Here is a 23,019-nt window from a genome sequence, read left to right as displayed (position 1 = left end):
TGCACCATCCCAGCGCCCAGGGAGGATGAAGGCTGCTTGGGGGTCTCACCCCAACAGCCCCCAGCAGTGATTTGGGGGTGTCACATTGCCAGCCAGAGCCCGGGGCAGCCCCCACGGCTCTTAGCGCCGGTTCGGGTCTGATCCGGACCAGGGGTGGGGGGGAACCATCCCCGTCCTGTCCGCTTGATGTTCTGGGTCCTTGCTCCCCTCGAGCGCAGGCGCTGCCTCCGTCACACCCGACCTCCAAAACCGGTTTTAGTGCTAAAACCGGGACCGGCCCCGTGCAGGGAGCTCGGGGCTGGCACCGGCTCCGCTGCTCCCCCCGCTGCCGGCTCCACCCCCGTCCCCCCCTCCCGGTTCTTCCCGGCCTCGACGAGCCCCAAATCGGGTCAGTCGCTCTTTAAACGCCTGGAAGGCTGCACCATGTGATGCTCCAGCTCCGGTCGGGAGCCTGCGGGAGCCGAGCGGTGCCGGGCACCGGGCACAGCGCCCCGGGCATCCCTCCGGCCGCCCCGCAGCATGCGCCCGGCGGCACCCTGCGGGTGAGGAGCTGCTGCCGTGCCGGGGTCAGGGCACCCCGAAACCAGCCCTCTGCTTGCGGCACAAGGTGAGGTCCGTGTCCGCCCCGGGGCTGGCGGCTGCTGCCGGGGGGGGGAGCGGGGGTCGTGCTCCGGTGCCTCGGTCCCGAAGCGGTGGAGGTGGGTGCAGGATGAGCCCCTGGGCTCGGAGCGCCGGGGGACGGCACAGGGCTCGGCGGGGGGGGATGAGGGGGGGTCCTTGTTCCCACCCCCCGCCCAGGCTCCATCCCGGCTCGCAGCGCAGCCAGCGATGCCAGTTGCAAACCGCATCCCTGGGTGTTTGCAGGTGACCGAGGACCCCAGCGCGGGGGGCCCGCAGCACCATGGCGCATCCCGTCTCAGCCTTCCAGGCTGCCTACATCTCCATCGAGGTCCTCATCGCTTTGGTGTCAGTGCCGGGGAATATCCTGGTCATTTGGGCGGTGAAGATGAACCAGGCGCTGCGGGATGCCACTTTCTGCTTCATCGTCTCGCTGGCGGTGGCCGACGTGGCCGTGGGGGCTCTGGTCATCCCCCTGGCCATCATCATCAACATCGGACCACAGACGGAGTTTTACAGCTGCCTCATGGTGGCCTGTCCCGTCCTCATCCTCACTGAGAGCTCCATCCTGGCGCTCCTGGCCATCGCCGTGGATCGATACCTGCGGGTGAAGATCCCTGTCAGGTAGGAAAACGCATTGGGATGAGCTCTGTGGTGGCTGCTGTGGGGAGAAAGGGAGCCCCAAACTCTTGGTGAAGCACTAGCAGACAGGTCTTCCTCCACATCTGGCTGCAGCAGCGATTGGGGCAGGCTGAGTTTGGGGGTCCTGGAGCCTTTGGCAGCTTCACTGGAGGGCTCAGAGGATGCTGGGATGCAGGCAGAGGGGTCCCGCTGCACATGGGAAAGCACCAGTGGGTGTTCCAGGGAATTGGAAAGGGGACGATGGATTTGTCTTCAACCCAGTCTTTCCCTCACCATGGGCAGCCCAGGAGCCATGGGGTGATGCCTTGCCTGCTCATGGACGTGTGTGGCACAGTTCTGGGGGGCAGAGGGACCAGAGGTGACAGCCGGGCATGTCTTATAGAGCAGGCTCACCCAGGAGAGACCCTGCCTATGGGGTTGCCCCACAGATGCTTCCTCCCCCTGGTTTTCCCCTTCTCCTCATCTCTATCTGTTGTCAAAGCCAAGCCCATAACAAGCAGGGTGGGGTGTAAATGGGGGGTACGAACTGTATCTGAACTCTGCTGCTCCAGGAGGAGGCATTTAACCACTTCACGGCTGGCTCCTGCTGAGCTGCTGCAGCCCCTGGGGCTGGGGGGGGGAGGCATCTGTGGGGCCGGGATCCCACAGTGGGACCGGGGCTGTCAGTGGGGCTGGGAGGGATCTGACACCCGGCGCTGGTACCCGCACATCCCACCTCAGTGGTCGCTGTTGCTGGTTCCCCTTGCTGTGTTCAAGGATGCCTTTGCCAGGCTCATCCGCTCCGGGATGAGAGCATTGCTGGAAAACTCAGCCCAGCCGGATGGCTGAGCACGAACTCAGCTCGTGTCACCCCACCGAACATTGGCAGCGCAGACACCGGCCCCATCCCATTAGCTGGAGGGGTCCATGACCCTTGCTCAGCACAAAGACCCCAAAAAGGACCCGACCCTCTTGTGTTAGGTGCTGCTCAGACCCTTCCAGGGGCAGAAATCACCTCCCTTTACAGGGAGACAGGGATCTGAGGCTGCTCCAGTGTGCTCAGTGTCCCTGAATCCATTGGATCATCACTGTGGGGCTTTTCCTGCTCAGTGAGGGACCATAAGGCAGAGAGGGGAAGCACAGGTTAAACCCCAACCCCTCCCCACCACAGATGATTCCTGAGGCTGTTCCCGACTTCCTCCTTAAGTGTGATTTTCCCAGCCTGACAAATCCTTGTCTCCCAGCCCGTCTGTAACTGAAGTGATTCTCACCCTGTCATTGATCTGGGTGCTTTTTTGGTTCTCCTGCCTCCCCTGCACATCGGGGCTGGCTTCAGGAGTGGGAGTGCTGCAGCTTCATACATAGCAACACCGCCGAGCTCTCCGCAGTCATTTTCCTAACAAATCCGGTCTTTTTATGTCCATTCCTGCCTCTGAGCAGCAAATGGGGAGATTTCTGCCCTGCGCCCAGGAGGTTTCCTGCAGCAGGATTAAGCTGTGAATAGTCTGAGTGGGCTTTTCTGATGCAGCATCGACGCTGACTTTTGCTGTCCCATTACGTGGCTGAGCACTTGGCACCAGGAGATCTGCGTTTCTGTACCCTACTTAATATTGAAAAGCTTCATAGCCACAACAAGAAGGGTTTGGCTTCACTCATTCTCCCATTCTCTTATCCCCGGGTGCTTCATCCTCTCCCTGGCCATTGGCAGATGCAGTGATTTTAGGTGATTTTGGGCCCCAAGAGCAGCAAAACACAACCCTGGAGATCACAAATAGCACAGAAACCACCACCAAAGACTCTTCCCTAAGCCTGGAATGTGATGAGTTTCCCCCACCTGTGCTGGCTGCTGAGAGATGATACTGACAACATTTTGACAGCTCCCATCACGGCTTCCTGGTGTCGTTCCTCACTGCGACACCGAACCCAGCAGCCTGCAACCGGGTGCTGAGAGCCTGCATCTGCACTTGGGTCCCCATTGAGGCACATGTGTGTCCCCAGGCAGCGGTGGTACCCATCACTGTGGGGGGGATCTCTGCCCCAGGCACATCCATAGGGCAGCCAGGACATGGAGCAGGGGCATCCCCTCTGGTACATTGGTACGGGGCATGGAGGGGATGGGGTGAGCAGACAGGGTGCACACTGCAGTGCCAAAGGAAGTCCCCGCACACAAGGCTGGCACAGGGTGGGTGCTCCCCAGTGGGATGCACACGTGGACAAGGGGCCTTGTGGGCTTTTGTGCATGGGGATCCCACATCCCCAGCCCCACTACTGGCTCTGCCGAGGCTTGGGGAAGGGGGACAGCAGGGAAGTGAAACCCATCTCATAGAGAGGCAGCCGGAAAGGACTGGGAGCAGCAAGGAGAGAGGCTCCGGGCATCCCTGCTTCATCCTTGTGCTGGCTCCCCAGCGAGTCAGCACTTGGCATTTTGGGTTCTATGAAGGGGTGTGCAGGGTTTCCACATCCCTGCCATGTACTGGCCAATTGGGGTGAGAAGCCAATGGGACTGTTGTCTGGGAAGGGTTGTCTGGAGGAGAAGCCAAAGCACTGGTGGATTTTCCAGGTTTTCTATTTAGTTATGCAGCACCAGGGCTGGAAGCGCAGCTTGGCAGGGAGCTGGGAATGTGGTGCATCACAGCTGGGATCCTGCTCCAGCTCCCATGTACAACCCAGCCCTGGGGGCTGTGAGCTTGAGGGAACCACCTTCAGCTTTGCTCCTTCTTCCAGCAAACACCCTCTGCTGCCCATGCACCCACTGCCCATGCACCCAATGCCCTGGAGCAGACCAGGAGCTTTATGGCCCCAGGGGTGGGGGTTTTCTGGTACAATGTCTTGAGCAAATGGTGCCCTGAGACATCTGGGATGTGTGGGATGGCAGTGGGAAAGTGGCATCCGATGGGGCATCTTCCCTGCTCCCATGGCCGTGTTTTCTATGGACACAGAGGAAGAGGGGCCACTCATGCAAGGTGGAGGCAGGTTTTGCAGGATGGAGGGGGTCTTTCATGGCCCAAACCCCCAGGTAGCATCCCTTCAGCCTGCTGGGATCTGCAGGGTGCTTCCTTCCCCCAAAGGGCATTTTCTTGCCTCCGGAGGGATGCAGGAGCATCGCTGGGGTTGAGCGAGCTGGAGCAGAGGGTACCACGCACCGGAGCCTCCACAGGAACTGCTCGAAACAGCTGGAAACCACCTAAAATAGGTTTGCTGCTTTCCTGCTGGTGGAAGCGCTCACATCTCCCCTCTCGCATCCTTCCTCCCCTTCTGGCCTCGAGGCAGGACCCCCCTTTGCTGCCGTCCCCACTGCTGGGCGCAGCAGGGCCCCCAGCCCAGCCCCAACTTCCCTCTCCCAGCCGAGTTCAAAGGGAAGGGAAGCAGCCGGGCAGGGGGGTCCGGCAGGAACCGGCCCCTCGGCAGCAGGATGCTGGGGGCCGGAGGGATGTTGGGGCCGGGGGGGGGGATGCAGCTCCTCTGGCGCCAGCCCCTTCCCTGTCTCTGCTCTAAGATGCTGCTCTGGGCTTTGTGGAGGGGACCATGGCAACAGGAGCGGGTGTCCCTGGGACATGTGGAACTGCAGCCCCTTGCGTGGGGATGCTGGATGCACTGGTCCTGTCTTGGTGTGTCCTTGGGGGTCCTCACCTTGCCCACTTTGCACCACCAGCTCTTTCCACTGGGTCTTTGAAACATGGGTCAGGAAGGTAAAAGGTGGGGAGATGTGCTGGTAGCGAGAGCCCTTGTGCGTGGGGGTCTTTCCCTCTGCAGCAGGGACCTCCAATGCCCACCCGAGCAGCATCCCGCAAGGCAAGCTGTGTTTTGTACTGCTGAAGGTATTGAACATACACGTGAGGCTGCAGAACCATGGAAATTAGACCAAACCAGAGTGGAAATTGCTAGGAAATGGTGGTGGGGGCAATAGGAGGTGGTTTAGAAGAAGCCTCTCCTGAGCCTGATGAGATAAAGCAGCTCAGATGTGGCAGGAGCATCCCTCAGCCCCAGACTGCAGCACTTGGAAGCCAAGGAGGTGAGAGCTGCAGGCAGCCTTGGATGGCCGCTGTGGTGGAAGAAGGAAGCTTCCCCCCCTTGGCCCCGCTGTTGTCCAGGCTCTTGCTGGGATTACAGCGCTCTTTCCCCTTCTCTCCAGGCCTGCCAAGGGCTGCAGGCATGGGGCCAGCTGGGGCTGGGTCACAGGGAAGCCTCAGCACCCTCAAGCCAGCTGGGTTATGGAGCAGGGCATGTGGCTGGGATGGTTTTCCCACCTTTCTTCCACTGACAGTGGGATGGGGATGAGGAGGACACTGGGATGAGGCCCTGCTTTGGCCCAAATTCCCAGGCACCAAAGCACATGGGAAACCTTTCCAGCATCCCCAGCACCTGGGCTCTGAGCCCCAGCAGATGTGTTCAGGATGGGGATGAGGAGGTTTCGAACCAGACTGGGATGTGTGGTGGCCCCGATGCCTGTGGGAGCTGGTCCTCTCAAACCACAGCAGCAGGTTTGAGCCTCTCATCAGAGCAATGGAAGAAAAGGGAACGTGTGCTCCATCTGAGGGCAGTTTGCTGGCCAGGCAATGGGTTTCATGGCCTCCCAGGGAGGCAAAGGTGACTGGAGATGCCTCAGCCTGGCCGAACCAGCAGTGAAGGTGATGGCAAAGTGACTGTGTCCACCCAGGCAAGGGAATAACCCAAACCCTGCTTGTCCCAAGGCTTATTTTCAGTCTCGGAGGAAACATTTCACAAGCATCCTGGTGACTCAGAGCCGGGAGCTTGAGCTCAGGGAGCCGCAGGGGGGGGTTTGCATCCAGGAGCTCCTCTAGGTCTCCTTCAACCTCCATTACTCATTATCCACCCTTATAGTCCCTGCCCTTGTGGAAACATTGAATTCCCAAAGAAAGAGCTCCCATTTGTCCTAAACTGGAGAAATTTGGGGGTCTCTGCAGCCACCTATTTTATTCCTTCCCTTGCTGCCTTCCACCGGCTGTATTTATAGCAGAGGAGAGTGATCTACAGAAACCTTAATTCCCAAGGAATGGGCACATCTGAAGCGAGGATGGAGCTCAAAAGGCAGAAATCACACACAGGGAGGTTTGCTGGAGCCTTCAAGCTGTTTTGAAGCTGCAGCTCCCAGCACCCTGCACCAGCTTAGGGGGTGGGTGCTAAATCAGAGCCAGCGTTTCACACCAGCCCCAGGATGCATGGATGAGCTGTGCCGGACCGGGAGCTCAGTTCTGGTCTCACCACAACACCCTGGCACCAGGATGGGCTTTACCAGCAGGGTATATTGCTCTTAAGACCCCAGTAAATACCCCAGTGAGCTGGTTTGCAGCAGGATGCTTTGGTCCACGGAGGGGTTTTGAGCCAAGAGCAGGCTATGGGAGAGGGGACATCTGGAGGAGGCTCAGTGGGATCACACACAGCTGCAGCAGCAGCACCACGGGACGCTTGCCAGCAGACAGAAAATCAGGTCACTCTAACTCCAGATGTGCCAGAGGAAGAGGTTTGGGCTGTGAGCAACATCTGCAGCTCCAGAGCTCCTAGGGAAGGCTCGGGAACGGGTGTCCCCTCCTTGGTGTCTATGGGTGTCCCTTCCTTAGGATGCAGCGAGTGTCTGACTGTGGGATGCTCCATTCCCAGTAGTGTAGAGGGTAGGGGAGAAGAGCAGTGAATCCTGTGCAGGAATACTCTGGATGTGCTCAGATTTGGGTTCATTCCCAAATTCTCTCTATGAAAAGGGGGGGGGGGGGGGAGACGTGTAGCCCCCAGAGACCCTGGACAGGCCTCCTGAGCAGCAGCATCCCACCTCATCCCAGCCCTTCTGTAGGCCTGAGCAGGGTGCTCCCCGTGCTGGCTGATGTGCCCAGGGTATCATTCCACCCTGACCCCGTTTGCTGTGAGTTGACATCTGGTCCCTCAGCAGAGCTTAGGCTGAGCTGCAGGGCAGGGGCACAAATACCAGCTCCTTGCAGCTGCTGTCTCCCTGCTGCACCCCAAAATCCTGCTCTGGGATGCTTTTTTCCCCTCCACCTCCCCAGATTTTCAGGTGAAAGCATTGCCCCTTGACGAGGCATCCCCAGTACGTTTGGAGGCACATTTCCAGGGCAATAATACATCCGCAGACAGGGAAACTGAGGCACAGAGCAGCACTGTGGCTTGCTCAGCATGACCCCACCAGGCAGGGAAGAGGACTGGGGCACAGCAGGGATGGAAGCTGAGATGGGGTACTTGCCAGCTTGCGTTTCTTCATCCCACGGCAATAGAAACTGACTGTGAGGTGAGGAGCACCAACAGTCAGGGCCAGTGGGACAAGGTGGGATAGACAGGGAAGTGCCTTCAGTAAGAGGAGGTGGTCCATGGTGCAATAATCCATCAGACCCATGGTTGAACAACAAAGCCCTAAACCCCCCCCAGCCCCAGAGCTGTGATTTGCAGACCCATCAGCCAGCCTGCCATGCTTCCAACAGCATCACTGAGCCCTTCAGAGCTGCCTTTCCCTTCTCTGCAGTGCCTGGGACGTTTCCAAGGGCTCTGGGTTGGTGGAGGCGATGGCAGAGTGCATTGGGCCATGGTGTCCCATGCTTCCCAAGGACCCTGTGCAGCTGCTGGCAGCAGGACAAGTGAAACACCCCACAGGAGGCTCTGCCAAAGCAAAAGCTGCTGACTCAGCCTGCCGGGTCCCCAGCAGCCCAGCCTGGCCCTGCAGGCAGCATGTCAGCAGTGAATCAGGACCAGCTCACCATGGTGTGTGCCATCACGGCAGCCATCCGGTGCTGGAGCTGGCTTAGGGTGTGCTGGAGCCCTTCGATGGGGGGTCCTGGGTCTTCCCCCACTGCTGACATGGAAGGATGCGGCTCCATCAGTGGGAGGCATCGTCTTTACCTGCTCTTACAGAAATGGGCCCAGCTCTGCTCCGTGCTGACCAGAGCATGCGATGGAGCAGAAGTGACTCAGGGGTCAGGGCTGGGTGTGCAGCAGGCTCAGGCATTCCTCTGCCATGGGGCCAGCACCAATCCACTCCCCAGTGAGTGTCTGTGTCATTGCCCAGCCCTTGGCATGTGGTCTGGCTCTGCTTGGATGTGTTCCATGTGGCCACCAGCAGCCAAGCCACCCTCCTCTTACACCATGGGTGCATCATAGCCTGGTTTTTCTAGTTCATGTGCAGTGCTGGAATAAGCTTCTCTGTGTCTTTAAAGTGCCACATTGACCAGAAAGGGGATTTTGGCCATAAGCTTGGATGGGTGCTCTGATGGGACATGGCAGCCACCATGGTCCAAGGAAAAATAGGCATGGCTGGGCAAAAGCTTAGGGATGGGGGTGGTGGAGATGCTGCATTCAAATGGCTGTGCTCAAAATCAACCTGACAGCAGAGAGGAATCATAGAACCATAGGATCATAGAACAGTTTGGGTTGGAAAGGACCTTGAGATCATCCAGTTCCAACCCCCTGCCATGGGCAGGGACACCTCACACTAAACTATGGCATCCAAGGCTCTGTCCAACCTGGCCTTGAGCACTGCCAGGGATGGAGCATTCACAACCTCCCTGGGCAACCCATTCCAGTGCCTCAGCACCCTCACAGGAAAGAATTTCTTCCTTAGATCCAATCTAAGCTTCCCCTGTTTCAGTTTCAACCCGTTATCCCTTGTCCTGTCACTACAGTCCCTATGAAGAGTCCATCCCCAGCATCCCTATAGGCCCACTTCAGAGACTGGAAGCTGCTCTGAGGTCTCCACGCAGCCTTCTCTTCTCCAGGCTGAACAGCACCAACTTTCTCAGCCTATCTTCATACAGGAATGACACTGTCATTCCCAGGGATTCACTTCTGTGACCCCTTGGGAGTCTCAGCATGGAGAAGGGCTGCAGTGGGACCGATCGGAATAGACATGAGAGAGTCAGGAGGGGTCTGAAATTCAGCAAGGCAGTGTATTGGTGGGTCTGTATCCTATTGTGGAGACAGAGGGGATAGAAAGGCCACTGCAGCACAAAGGAGGATGGAAAAAAGGAGGAAAACGTGGAGGAGGCACCAAGGTGAAATCAGCTGGAGATGAGTTTCTGTGTGACACAAGCAGGACTCATTTCAGTGTGCAAAGGAATTGTCTGGCTCAGTGAAAACCTCTGGCCAGCAGAAGGGCAGGGGAAAACCCTGCAGGGTTCTGCCCACAGACACACGTCCTGGGGGTTTTGGTCCCTGCAGGCAACAGGACACGGAGCCCTTTCCAAAGTGATCCCTGCCAATGGCGCAGGGATGGATGGGGAGCGTGCAGGATGCAGATGGGCTGGGAAGAGCGGTCCCAGGGAGCCAGTCCTTTTGGGACACATCTTGTCCGAGGTGACCCGAACTTCCAAGCCCATCAAATGGGAATCCAGCTGTCCCAGAGGTTGCCCAGGCTCCTGGCAGGGACAGAGATGCCTTCTCTGGCAGCACGGCCTCCCAGCTGCTGGGGCAGGCACAGGATGCCAGTTGCAAGAAAGAGCAATTGATGCTCTCCAAAGCAGCCACAAAAAGCCCCACAGGCACTGAGGCATCCTGCAGCATAGCAATGAGCTGAGCACCCCCAGCACCCAGCCCCATCACAGCCTGTGGCCAGGCACAGCTGCCTTCCCAGACGGGCAGAGCTGGGTATTAAGGAGACATCACTGGTGATGCCATCAGGAAAGGAGTATAAAATAACCCCAAGGGGTTGAGGTCCTTCTTCCTATAGAGCAGAGGCAGGAACTGATGGGGGCAGAGTAGGGGAGAAAGAGTGATGCTGCTTTTGGTGATGTAGGGCACTGCAGAGCAGGATCAGCCACTGGCAGCATCTGGGTTTGCCCTTCACTGCTCTGAGCCCAGTGGGATGCAGCAGCTCGCCCTTATGCCCTTGCCCCATGTCTTGCTGCCTTTTTTTCACCCTCTCCACCATCCCTTCCTAGAGAAGGGAAGAGGATTCCTCCTCAGCCCTGTTCCCTTGTCTTCCTCACCAGCCTCCTTCACTGCTGTCGCTAAGACTGGCCATGGTACTCTTGCGTGCAGACCCCTGGGTACCAGTGATGCCCGAGCAGGACAACAGGGGCACAGAGGCAGGAAGGTGACATCCCCCAGTCCTGGACCTTGCATGGGATGACAACAACACATTTCCATTGATCCTCAAAGGAGGGCCGGAGCACAAAACACCAGCACATCACTGGTATGGCTGCCTATCAACCTTCTCCAGGCCATTTCTCTCCTTAGATCCAGAGACCAGGATGATTTTTCTTGGCCTCTTTCAAACAAGGGATGTGCCAGCCTCTGGCACCAGGGATGCTTTCTCATTCTACTCAGTTCATTTTGCTTCACTTGGCACATCACAGTCCCCCTCTGCGACTCAGTTTCCCCATCTGTTCACAGAGGGAATGATGCTCTACAAACACTCCAAAAGCACCAAGAGGATGATGCTGAGAAACACTGCCTCAGCCACAGCCAGAATTAGCACAGGCTTACAGACCAAATGATTTCTCTTTCCTTTCTGCACTGGTAACAACACTCAGTGACTCAAACCTTGTACTGAACAACTGAAGCACTCGTTTCTCTGGGTGCAGAGGGCTCTGTTCACCGCAGCACTGAATGGTCAAGACTGAGAGAGAGCTTAGGGCACAGCCTGTGTCCAGATGGACATGGCAAAGCCTGTGCCGAGCCAGGCGGGTGCCCATGGAGCCCTATGGGCTCAGAGAGGTCTGTTTGCCCCAAAGGAGCTCAAGGTGTGCTCTGATCCCAGCAGCCATCCCCATCTTGCTTTTACACCCTCTCCCATGATGCTCGCAACATCAGTGGTGTGGTTGCCACTCTGAGTAGGGCAATGCCAAGGTCCAGCCACAGCAGAGCATCTCCATCTCCAGGAGCCTGGGGACCTTCTTACATGTCCCTTGTGCACCAGCGAGGGGGGATGCTGAGTCCTTCACAGGGTCTGGCACATTCCTTGTGCTTGGGAAGGACTTGATCCTGCCCAGTCCGTACATCCTTGGTCTCCACACCCAGCACCAGCCAGGCTGCATGGGCAGGCTTCTGCTATGTCTGCCCATTGCTGCTTGTCTGGATTTAACTGCCAGAGTCATTAGGAAGAGGGACGGGATGTAATTTATGCCCAGCTGATGTCTTTTGCTGGTCTTAGGTCTCAGCTTTTCCTCTCCACCATCCGGCTGAGCTGCTGAGCTGCTTCCTTCAGGCAGCGAGGTCAGTTTGCCTCCAAGGGGATAAATAATCCTTTAAATCTGATTGAAAACAAGAAAAACCCAGAATTTACATAATAAACTCCAGGTTTGTTTTGCTTTTGCACTTTTTAGTTGTTTTCTTGGTGACAGATCGATTCTCCGCAGCCAGAGAACATTGGATTGTGGTTTTAACTGGAGCCTTCCCATTCAGTTTGGCATTTCATTTGGCTGATCGAGATATATAGATTCATCCCTGCATAAATAAGTTAATGGCTTGACATGTATGTACTCTGATCCCCACTTCTTCTGTTTTGAGGCTGTTGTTGAGGGATGAATAACACAGGTTTTCCTTCAGCTCTGTGTCAAGTTGTGTTTGCACTGAAGTTGGAAGTCAACTACAGCGTGAAACGGCTCCTCCAAAGTGATTTTCCCTAATTGCAAGTCCATATAGCCAAAAATCCAATTCAATTAATCTAATCCAACTGCTTTTTGCATCTGAAATTGATCTTTTAATCAAGGGAAATATGCATTGGGCAGAAGGAGTTGAACTGGTTGTTTGGGGTTACTGTGTCCTCTGAGGTTTAGAAACAGCAGACCTCGTTGGCACATCCTAATTCTTACTTAGATCTTGGGTGGTGAAAACAACCTCCGTGGATTTGAGAGCTTCCAGCCAATTTCTCAGTCTCAGGTGTGTTCATCTTTGAACTGGGCCATGGGCAAGAAGGGAAATGTTCCCTTTGCAGCGACAAATTGGGCTGTGAGGACCCTGGCCAGAGAGAACCGGTTGTAGCCTAAGAAACTGAGGAGTTGACTGTGAAATGAGGAGTCGGGTGAGCAAGCAGAAGTGCAGAAAACAAGGAATTAAAAGGCAGGTGATACTGATCTCCTGTTCCAGCTGTAATGTGGGATATGGCTTATTCAGAAGAGTCCTTCTGCACAGGAGAGATAAAGACCCACCTCAGCCCTGCTTCGTTAACACCTCTTAACAGGAGACGATGGTTCCAGTTTCCTGCCTCCCATTATCGCAGGAACAGGTTGAATTCAGATTGAATGCCAACAGCAGGTCTCAAGATCCCTCTTATTTCCCTTCTAATTGGGATCTCTGATTTCCTCCTGTCTTTTAATGGCTCTCGGTCCAGACTCACCTGATTGGAGGCATCCTCTGGGTACCAACTTGTCCTTTGCTTTAGCAGCATTCACAGGGCACGGTGGTGACAGGCAGGGAAGGACGGTGGCACTGGGCAACCTGCCCTGGTGCTGGACAGATGGCACCAGGAGCTTCCTTAGCTGGCATCTTCCTCCTGACACAGTGTTTTGTGGGATGCGGTATGAGCCATGGAGGCCCAGGCAGCCCAGTCGCACCAGGCGTTTTAGATCTCATTTCAATTTCTCATGGAGCCCACATTTGACAGATTTGGCATTTTAAGTGGTTTAAAGAGCTGCTTTCTTGCTTTCACTGTCCTCTTCCCCCTCTCTTCTCCATTTTGGGCGCTGACTTTCAGAGTCCTCGTTTCAAAGCTGTTCTTTTCCATCAAGAGCAAAACTGTGCAGCGCATGAAAAACTCAATGCAATACAAACAGCAATTGAAATAACTCGCTGTTTATCCAGCAAAGACCTGGATTTACCCTGAAGTTAACCAAAGCTGCCTTTTATCCCTTCCCCTTTGTACTACACAGGTACCTTGCCCTGACTTCTCTCATCACACAGTGACATGCAGAGACATGGCTGGGCAAACAGCTCCCAGGCAGTTACCATAGCAGGGACAGGGCTAATGCAGGAGAGCCTTTGAGGTGGCCACATCCACAGAGCAATGGTCCAGGGCAGATGATCCAAGAGTCCTGGCCAAGCACATTGATGCTGGGTGAGAAGCATCTCCAGCAGGGTGCAGAAGGGGATGCACATGGGTTTGGAGCAGCTCCTCCTGAACCCTTCTTGCCCTGCTGAGGCTGCCGTTCCTCCCAGAATAGAAGGGGCCTCAGCTGTGTGATGGGGACGTGCAGGACCTGCCCTCACTTTCAGGCCTGTCCTCCTCTCCAAGGAGATGTTTGCACACCAAATCCCTGCTTTTGACAACAAAACTGCTCAGGCACTAAAAGCGTCCACTGAGTTTATTGCTCTGGGGTAACACTGAACACAAGCCCATGGAACCCATCACGTTGGCCATCAGTGATGCAGCCACCTTTCGGAATCTCACCCCCATCTCTTTGGGACTGGGCTGTTCCTCTCCCTGTGTTCTAATTCCCAAAGTCCTGGTGCTAGGGAAGAATCTCGATTTCTGTTTCTATTCTTGTTTAAAGCAGCACTTCTCATGCTTTGCATCGCAGAGAAATGCTCAAAAATGCCACTGCCTGAAAGCAGGAGCCAAAAGACAAGAACATCACAGTTTTGAACCAGCAGTTCTAAGATTCTTCAGCTTGTTTCATGATTTGCAGCCATTGCCAATGGAGTTAAATCATTTTTCCCTGCCTCAGGGTCCTGGAGGGAGAAGCCAGTGATCCAGGAATGTCCTGGGGGGCCGTGACCACACATGGAGCTGGGAGGGAGCCCTGGAGCTGCCTGGCTGCAAAGCTAAGGCTCAGTGCAACTTGCACCCCACTGACCAGGGACACTGTCACACGTTAGCAGGAGGGTGACATCCAGAGCATGGTGCTCAGCACCCTTGGATGCCCCTGGTGCTGCCCACAGCATCAGGCAGTCTCACAGCACCCTTTGCGGTGTACAGGGTCTGCCTGGGGTTAGAGGGCAGCACTCCCCAATAGGCACAAACGAACTCACCGTTTCCATCAGGCATCGGATGCCCTGCGTGTCCCCAGCCCCTCACTTAGTCCCCATCCAGCCACAGTTTGACTGCCAAGCACTGAGTGGTCCTCGCCAAGAATTTCTGCTTACACAGCCACAGAGCACTTGAATGTGTCAGGATCCAGCCACAGGCTGTAAACCAAGCCCAGTCTGAAAACAAGCTCAGCTTTATGTGCGCAAAGGATTTATACTCGCTGTCGGGATGAAGGATGCTGCTTGAAGGAAGTGAGAAAAATGGCCTTTCTCATTGAGCAGCAGTGGACAACACGTGCTCCTCTGCCTTCTTTGGACAAGAGCACTGTCTCCTCCACACCCAGGGCAGAGTCTGACGGGGAAGGATGTGTGTGAGGTCCCTGTGCTCTCCATCCTCCCTCCTTGCCATCTCCAGCCCTTGTGTGCTCCCCTTCCCCTTGCAGCATCCTGTTGCAGTGGGATGCCCAAGGTGATGCCATTAGCACCGGTCCATGGAGGTTACTCACATCCCACCTCTGAGATGAGGACAGCTGGGCAAGAGGTCTGGAAGGAGCTCTGCAGTCACTGGGTGCCTGCTGTTTGTTCCCAAAGATGGGCTGTGATTCATCACCAGAGCCTAAACAGGCTGCAGGGATCCAGCAGCTACTTCTCCATCAAGGCCAGAAGCAGGCACAGGAGGGGTATGCGGCTGCTTGGCACTGAACTCATCCAGGCTAGTGTGATGTTCTGTCTGCTCCTAAGGACCAGAGATGTGACAAGTGTCTTTGGCTCAGCAGGCAGAGATTCACTTCAATCCTCCAGCTGGAACCTGGACTATGGCAGGTTTAGCCCCAAAACCTAGTGGACACTGTGGGCTGCTGGGGAGCAGGGAAGGAAGCCCTTAAATAGCCTCATGAAGTGATGCTGCAGATGGGCTGATCTGTGATGTGCTTTGAGGCTGATGGCATCAAAAGAGCAGCAGATGGGGTGGATGTGCTTGTCTTCTGTGTCCACTCTGTGGAATGCTGGAGCTGGGGGAAGACACTTCTTCCCATACTTGCAGCCATCCACTGGATGGACATCCCTGATGGACTCCCATGCTTTGTGTCTCCAGTCTGGGGTGAAGAGACCCTGACACAGCCTGGCTGGCCTATAGAAGCATCATTCCCCATTTCCAGGCATTTTATCCCATAAAACCCTTTTCTACCATATTGCTCCTGCTTCTTGTGGGGATGTTTGTGTCCCTGGGGTTGCTTTTGGATGTGCCCGCATCCCCCTTTCCTGCCATTTGCTAGAGCTGTGGCTACCGCAGCTTCACCCACTACGAAACCAAGCACTCACCAAAGCCCTGGGGATGCTATGTCTCAATGTGTGGGGACCAGTCAATTTGGGCAAGATGGATTTGTTCTCAGAAGCCTCATCATCACCCTTGCCTTCATCCATTAGAGATTTACTGGCTATTAAAAGGGGTCAGGAACAGTCAATGGCCTTGACAGCTGCTCGTGCTTCAGTCACTTGTGCAGGGTAATTCCTTTGCAGAGAGCTACAGCCTTAGGATGCTAAAACCAAACCCTGAACACAAGCTGAACCAGGAGGAACTTCAGTGGGATGCACACCTATGGATCTATACAGTCCCATGCAGGGGCTTCTGGCCTCCTTCCTATTGGCTTTGGGTGAGATTTGCATCAGTCATAGAATCCCAGACTGGTTTGTGTTGGAAGGGACTTTAAACCTCATCCAGTTCCAGAAGAACAATCTAAGATCCCGTCTCAGCCTCCCCTCTGGCAGGTTAAAGCCATTCCCCCTTGTCCTGTCCCTACAGACCCACACAACTCACTGCGGATGCTCGATCCATGCTGCTGACAAAGATGCTAGATTGTTCTCTAGATGTCTAACCCACAGGCTGATGTAAATGCAACACTCCCAAAACATCTCCTCTTGTTCTGGTTCAAAAAGCCTCAAAGACTCCAGGTCTGCTTTGAATAAAACCATTTTGTTCTTTAGTATTTCCTTAGATATCCTTTTTGTCCAGCAGTTGTCCAGCCAGCCCCAAGATGTGGCTTTGCTGCTAGGGAATTGCATTGCAAGTCCTGGGGAGTTAATTCCCTAATGAAGGCAGGCCATAGCTAATGAAGTTAAGCTGGGGTAGGAGGAAAGGAGGCCAAGCTGACACAAGGCTCATCTGCCCTGTGAATGCAGCGAGGCAAAGCAGCCAGAGCACGTCCTGATCTAATGGGAAATCCCTAGACAAAAGTCCTTTGATGGCAGAGGATTCAGGTTTCTGCTCCTCCTTCCTGGCTCCATCTTTGCTTCAGATCTTCCAGTGTCCTGGAGGCTGCTTGGGTGGGAAAACTCGGATGGTGGGGATCAAAGCTGCTCAGAAATGCAAAGCTGAGAAATGCCCAGGGCTGGGATGAGGAGATCCCTGAGCACCTGCACGAGGTGGGAAGTGCTGCAGAAGGGACAGAGCTTGGGTTCTCACAGGTTCTTTTTCATCTCTAATGCTTATTCCCTCTTAGATCTTTTGCTTTGGCTGTTTACCTCCTTCCACTCAGATCTCTTTAGGGCTTCATGTTGGCGAGTTCAAAATCTTGAAGGTTATCAAGGATTTGAAGGTGGATTTAGATGTCTAAAAAGGTCTCTTAGCATTAGTATAAATGTCTTCTAGCACCAACATCCTCTTTGCATCACCTGAGTGCATCTCCTATTTGTTCAAATCCCTCCTGTTGGGAGCTTTGTGGCTCTTTGGGGGTCAAACATCAGCCACTCGGCCCTTCCCATTCCTGACAGCATCCATCCGCTGCTGCAAGTCAAGGACAGTGATGGGCCCATGCAGCCTGCAGACACAGCTTGAACTGTTGGAGGGCTCCATGAAGACATTTCACACCCTCCTGTGTCACCCTGGCAGCTCTCACAGCCAGGATGGGGACGCAGATGGCAGTGGCAGAGAGGTGCTGACACCATTTCAGTACGTTCCTCTCCTGGCCACATCACCTCTGGGCTTCCACCTTGGAAGAAATAGGGGCTGGTGACCATTGGTGGCTGGCTCAGCATGTAAGTGATGGCCTTAGGTGGGACAGATGTCAACTAACATCATCCAAAGCTGGGAGCTGGATGGAGGCTGGACAGCCTGTCTCTATAAGTGCTTAGAAGGGAGGAGTCTGCCCCTATCAGCATCTTCTCTGGGACACATGGGGCTTGTCCTGATCCCAAAATCCCAGACTTGTTGCTTGTCAGATGCCAGCTGGCAAGTAAAGACATAAACACTGGTCCAAAATCCATGGAAAGTCTTTGAGGTGGGACAGAAGAGTGCATCCTACAGCAAAGGCATTGGTGTTGGTTGGTGATGGAGTCCCTTTCCTGCACCAAAACAGCCCAACAGCCTCCATCAGCATGGCATTTCCAACCTGACACTGATGTCCTACCAAAGAGATGCTTCCCAGTGCTCCAAAGGAGGACCCAAGGTGCTCTGTACCCTTCCCAGCACCTATGGTTGGCCTGCAAGAAGCTTGATCTGTGGGAGGAAACTGAGAAATGCCATTAGGCTGCTGGGGGAAGAAGGAACAAGGGGACATGGTGGGACAGGACAGCCAAGTGGTTTCCATCACCCTGGCCTCTGATCCTCATGTGACCTTGAGGAACTGATTTAAAAGGAGCTGAGCCCATCCTACCAAGAGTCAGAGAAGGATTTTCTCACCATATGGTGTCCTTTCTGCTTGGCATCATCTCTACAAGCAGCTGGCACCTTTCCTATAGCTCATCCCGCACACATTGACCTGGAGTTACAGCAGCTCAGCACCCCAAGCTCAGCAGGGATTGGAGCTGGGCATGAGCAACCCTCTTCTTTGAGGATCTCTGCTCCCAGAACACTTGATGTGTGCACTGCAAGAGGAGATAGCCCCACACCATGAGGTTGTGCAGAGAAGCTGTGGCTGCCCCATCCCTGGCAGTGCTCAAGGCCAGGTTGGACACAGGGGCTTGGAGCAGCTGCTCCAGTGGAAGGGGTCCCTGCCCATGGCAGGGGTTGGAGCTGGAGGAGCTTTGCGGTCCTTTCCAATCCCAAACAGTCTGGGAATCTGTGATGTCCTAGGAAAAAGGGGCCTCAGTGTCCCCCCCCAGTGACTCCATCCTCAGCCCAAGAAACCTTGCCTGCAGCATCTCCTGGAGCATCCCATCAGGAGGCAGCATCTCTCCCTGGAGGACCCTGTTCGCCCTCTTATCTCTACACAGCCCTTGGGGACAATTTGTCTGCCTCCGCCTTCAACCATCACTTCTCACACTTCCTCTTGGGATGCAGACAGCACTCCAGCAGTAATTGACACTTCACATCTTTGCCTTTCTTTCCAAACCACCAAAGACACTCTTGCTCCACACCAAACCCCATTTCCTGCCCATCCCATCTCACTGAGGCTGGATGGCTGCTCTGCTCCCTCCAGGCTCCTTTCTCCTGGCCTTGGCAGGGTATGGAGGAGGCCTTGGGGCGATGCCCATCTCTGTAGGGAAGAGATGGTGCAAAAACAACCACTGAGGGCAATCTGGCCATTGTGGTCAGGCTCAAAACCCCACAGAGAGAGGAAACAAACCCAGATTGGGTGGTGATGGTGGTGACTGTTCTCAGGGATGGTTTAGTCACAGCTGTTAATAAAAATAATAGCTGTAATAAAATCTCAACGATGCAGTTGTTCCGATGCTGATGAGAATAATGAGATTATTTATTAACTGGGAGCCATTAGCAGCATTTTCTCATGCTTCTGCCTCCCAGACCCATCCCAGACTCCAGCCTTATCATATTCATGCAAAATGAGGTAGAGGAGAAAGGCTTTTTCTATATGGAATAACCAAGGAAGAGACAAGGAAACAGCCAAGCTCAATCCACCCCCTACCCAACACCCTGTGCTGTGAGGTGGAGCACTGGGTGTGATCGAGCACTAGGTGAGATCTTGCATTCCCTTCCTTTAAGCTGGGTTTGCAGCCATCAGAGCAGCTGAGCCCCTCGAGAGCTGCATGGTCAGACCCTGTGGGGTGGATGAAGGAGCACAGAGTCAGTCTAAGGCCATTGTCAATCTCCATGTGGGGCTGATGGGGGGACAGTGGCACCCGTGAGCCCCTGAGGACCACATTTCACTGCAGGATGCTGCAGCTGCCTCTGCCTTTGACTTGTTGCTTGAGAAGCAAAAGGAGCAAAGGGAACAAAAGCCCCAGCTCCAAATACTGCTGTTTCCTATGGATTTTGGGGGCTCAGGTACAGTTCCTGGGGGGATGGACAGGCTTTGGTCTCAGCTGCTGGCTGCTTCTGCAGTGCCACATTTAAAACCTCATGGTGTAAGGTCAAGCAAAGGACCGTGAAGAGGCCGGTCCTGATGTTAGAACTGTTGTATTGTGCAACAAGGAGGGATGGATATGGACCATGGCAGAGAGGTGGATTTACAGCAAAAAGGGATGGATATGGAGCATGGCAGAGAGGTGGATGTGCAGCAAAGAGGGATGGATATGGAGCATGGCAGAGAGGCGGATGTGCAGCAAAGAGGGATGGATGTGGACCAGGGCAGAGAGGCAGATGTGCAGCAAGGAGGACGAATGGATGTGCAGTGAGATGCGAGCATCCATGTGAGGCAAAGAGGGATGGATGTGCAGTGAGGAGGTGGGAAGGATGCTCACTGGAGAGGAGAGGTGGACAAGCAGCCAGCAGCGTGTGGGGCTGTTGCTCTGTTGTGTGTGTGTGTGTTGGACGCTCTGGACCACGCGAGCTTGCGTGCATCCAGGGACCTGAGGTCTGCACAACCTCTGCAGCTGTCCTGGTAGTGCTGATAGCCATCTGCAACAACACACAATGTTCTGGAGCTGCAGGGGGCCGGGACTGGCCGGGCAGGGCCCCCTGCAGCCGTTCCCCATCCCTTCTGCTTTGGCTGTAAGAGCGAATGCTGCATCCTCTGATCCAAGCCTGGTTCAGGACTAACAGGGTCCCAGTGCTCATTCTGCCCTTTGTGCTCCCCCAGCCCAAGCATGAGAGCAAGAGGAGAAGGGGTGGGTGCTGGCTGCAGGCCTTGGGGTAGTGTTTGGGGACCGTGGTGCTCAGCAGCCCTGTCTCCCCGGTGATGGGTGTCAGGGCAGGGAGCACCCACGGCAGTGGCAGCACAGTCACCAAAATCAATAGAAGACCCCAGAAACCCTTGGGAATGAGGAGATGGGGCTGCAGAGAGGGAAGGAGTGAGGGCAGGCGCTTGGTGCTGGGATTTCAACCTGCTCCATCCTGGCTGGTGGGAATGGGGCATCACAGCTGCAAGAGAACATCGGCTCTTCCAGGGACCTGTTAAGGGTGATGCGGGATGCACAGGCCAGCACACAGCCCCACCGGAGCCTCTGGTACGGCTCTGGCACCCCCATTCCCATTGGTCCCCCACCTTTCCCTTCTCCTGGTGCTCTCCCACCACCCCTCGCCCTGCCTGTGCCCCAGTGCTCCCTGCCCTGCGCCTTTCTCAGGGTCTCCTGCCCTTGCTCCTTCCTGCAAGGAATAAATCACCCTCCAGCTCTAACCTTGGCTCCCAAAGGAGCTGCCTGCATTGCCACCTCCTTCCCATGGACCGGGCTGCCTCTGGGATGCTGGGAATCTGTTCCCAGACCAGAGGGGTTTGTTTGGGAAAGCTGGCAGGGACTGCTGGCTTTGGACCCTCTGGATTCCAATTCCAGTCCATAATCCCACCCGGACACCTTGCTCATCAGATGGGCCTTGAGCAGGGACCCTCAAGGGGGAGTGAGGCCGGATTGGGGCCCTTAGCTTCATTAAAAGCCCCCAAAGTCTCCATTTTCCCAGCACAGGTAAAGGCTGCAGAGAGCTTTGAGCACTGGGATGGAGATCCAGGCTTGCCAGACACCTCCACATGGTCCCAGTGGCCAGGTTAACACTGGCAGCACTGCAAAACCCCCTGCAAACAGTCAGAAAATGCCTTTTGTTCAATCCCCTCCGGCTGAAGGCAACAGCACTTGGGCTGCAAATCTCCTTGGCCTCTGAGGAGAAGCTTTTCTTTGAGGACCAGGGGGAAAAATCAGTCCAGCAGCCTCCACTTCCCGCATGGAGAGCTCTGGAGTGATGAGCCCAGCCGCATCGTGCTCCCCAGTGGCACCAGAGCACAGCTTCCTCCTCCTGCTCCTCCATCTCTTGGCACCGGCCCATTAGGAAAGAGGGTTTGGTCGATCAGCCCAGCACTTTAGGAAATGAGACAAGCTGTGCCCAGAGCCTTCCCCAGGGCTCCATTAGTACCAGCAGAGCCTTCCTCCAGCCCCCTCAGTCCCAAAGGATGCTTTTGCTGGTGATTTCCTCCCCCCCGTGCAGGGGGAATTGTGTGGGACAGGGTGTTGGTAGGGCTGGTGCATGGGGGAAGGAAAGGGGGAACTGCTGCTTCAGCTGTGGATGATGGATGGGAGATGGAAGGTTGAAGGTGGGCTATTGGAGCACTGTGACCCCCCCATATATGAGGGTTGAACACGCATGCTCCAGGTTCCTAATGCATTCCCTGTCTTGGCATCAACCCCCAGAGCTTCAGGATCACAGCTGAGGTCTCTGTCCATCCCTGGGGCTGGTGGTGGGAGACAGGGTGAGGTTCCCCAGGGCACAAGCAGAGAAACCAGTTCATTAACACGTCTGTCAGGACAAGCTGGGACCGCTTGCCAAGGATGGGAGTGAGGAGCTTGGTGGCATCTTGGCCCCCAGGCAGAGCACGTGGCTGGTGTTTGATTCCTTCCTGTGCTTGTCGTGTCCTGCACAGGTATAAGAGCGTGGTGACACCTCGGCGGGCGGCTGTAGCCATCGCTGGCTGTTGGATCGTCTCCTTTCTGGTGGGACTCACCCCTATGTTCGGCTGGAACAACCTGAACAAGATGCGGAGGACTCAGGAGCTGAACGGCAGCCATACACAGTTTGTCATCAAGTGCCAGTTTGAGACCGTCATCAGCATGGAGTACATGGTGTACTTCAACTTCTTCGTCTGGGTCCTGCCTCCCCTGGTGCTGATGCTGCTCATCTACCTGGAAGTCTTCAACCTCATCCGCAAGCAACTCAACAAGAAAGTCTCCTCCAGCTCCAACGACCCCCAGAAGTATTATGGGAAGGAGCTGAAGATCGCCAAGTCATTAGCACTGGTCCTCTTCCTCTTTGCCCTCAGCTGGCTCCCTCTGCACATCCTCAACTGCATCACCTTGTTCTGCCCATCCTGCGAGACACCGCACATCCTCACCTACATCGCCATCTTCCTCACCCATGGCAATTCAGCCATGAACCCCATCGTCTATGCCTTCAGGATCAAGAAGTTCCGGACAGCCTTCCTGCAGATCTGGAACCAGTACTTCTGCTGCAAGACCAACAAGAACGTCAGCACCACCACTGCCGAGCCGGGCAACTGAAGCTGGGAGAGAGCAGAGAGGGGTCCCCTATGGCCAAGCCTGGTCCCTGCTGTCAGGGGAAGGGGTAGTGAGGACCTGGGAGGGCTGCATTCACCAGCCCCATGTCCCCCTGCTGCCCAAGGGGGGGTTATTTATTCACTGGTTTGATATCATAGCCTGCACTGTTCCTCGCCTTTCTTTTTTGTTCTCTTTGGTTTTGTTTTTCAGGGTTTTGTTGTTTTGATTTTTAACGGTTGCCAAGTATTTAAGGAGAAATTGTACAGACAAAGGCACAGTTTATCTTCATGCAAATAAAGTAAGATGATAAAAACCACCCAGGAGGTCCTCTGCCATTGATGGAGACCTCCGGCTCCCTGGAGCATGGCAGTGGGTGATGCTGGGGCTACCACATGCTCTGGACCCCACATCCATGGGGCAAAAGGGTGCCCTGGTGGGAGTGAAGCTGCTGAGAGCCAGGGGAGCCCAGGACAATGTGATTTCTGC

At 55.2% G+C, this 23,019-nt stretch overlaps 1 protein-coding gene across 2 annotated transcripts; it reads left to right on the top strand.

Annotated features, from left to right (window-relative positions):
- The first annotated feature begins 361 nt into the window (after nucleotides 1-361).
- Nucleotides 362-22,834, top strand: LOC101873605 (adenosine receptor A1). Of its 2 annotated transcripts, none has more exons than XM_034069936.1 (3): nucleotides 362-607; nucleotides 865-1,242; nucleotides 21,903-22,834. In XM_034069936.1, exons 2-3 carry the CDS (start codon nucleotides 902-904, stop codon nucleotides 22,534-22,536), a joined length of 975 nt encoding a protein of 324 aa, XP_033925827.1. In that variant the 5' UTR covers nucleotides 362-607; nucleotides 865-901; the 3' UTR covers nucleotides 22,537-22,834. The 2 variants fall into 2 exon arrangements, with proteins under 2 accessions (XP_033925827.1, XP_033925828.1); XM_034069937.1 differs by having other exon boundaries at nucleotides 362-612.
- Nucleotides 22,835-23,019: the final 185 nt, after the last annotated feature.

This window comes from Melopsittacus undulatus, chromosome 16 (assembly GCF_012275295.1).
Source record: "Melopsittacus undulatus isolate bMelUnd1 chromosome 16, bMelUnd1.mat.Z, whole genome shotgun sequence".
NCBI lineage: Eukaryota > Metazoa > Chordata > Aves > Psittaciformes > Psittaculidae > Melopsittacus > Melopsittacus undulatus.
The sequence above is the reverse complement of the archived record's forward strand: the minus strand, read 5'-3'. Positions and strand labels throughout refer to the sequence as shown.

Coding starts and splice junctions, on each gene's coding strand:
- LOC101873605 (XM_034069936.1), top strand. CDS start 902: ATGGCGCATCCCGTCTCAGCCTTCCAGGCTGCCTACATCTCCATCGAG. Junction 1,243..21,902: donor CGGGTGAAGATCCCTGTCAG/GTAGGAAAACGC, acceptor TGTCCTGCACAG/GTATAAGAGCGTGGTGACAC.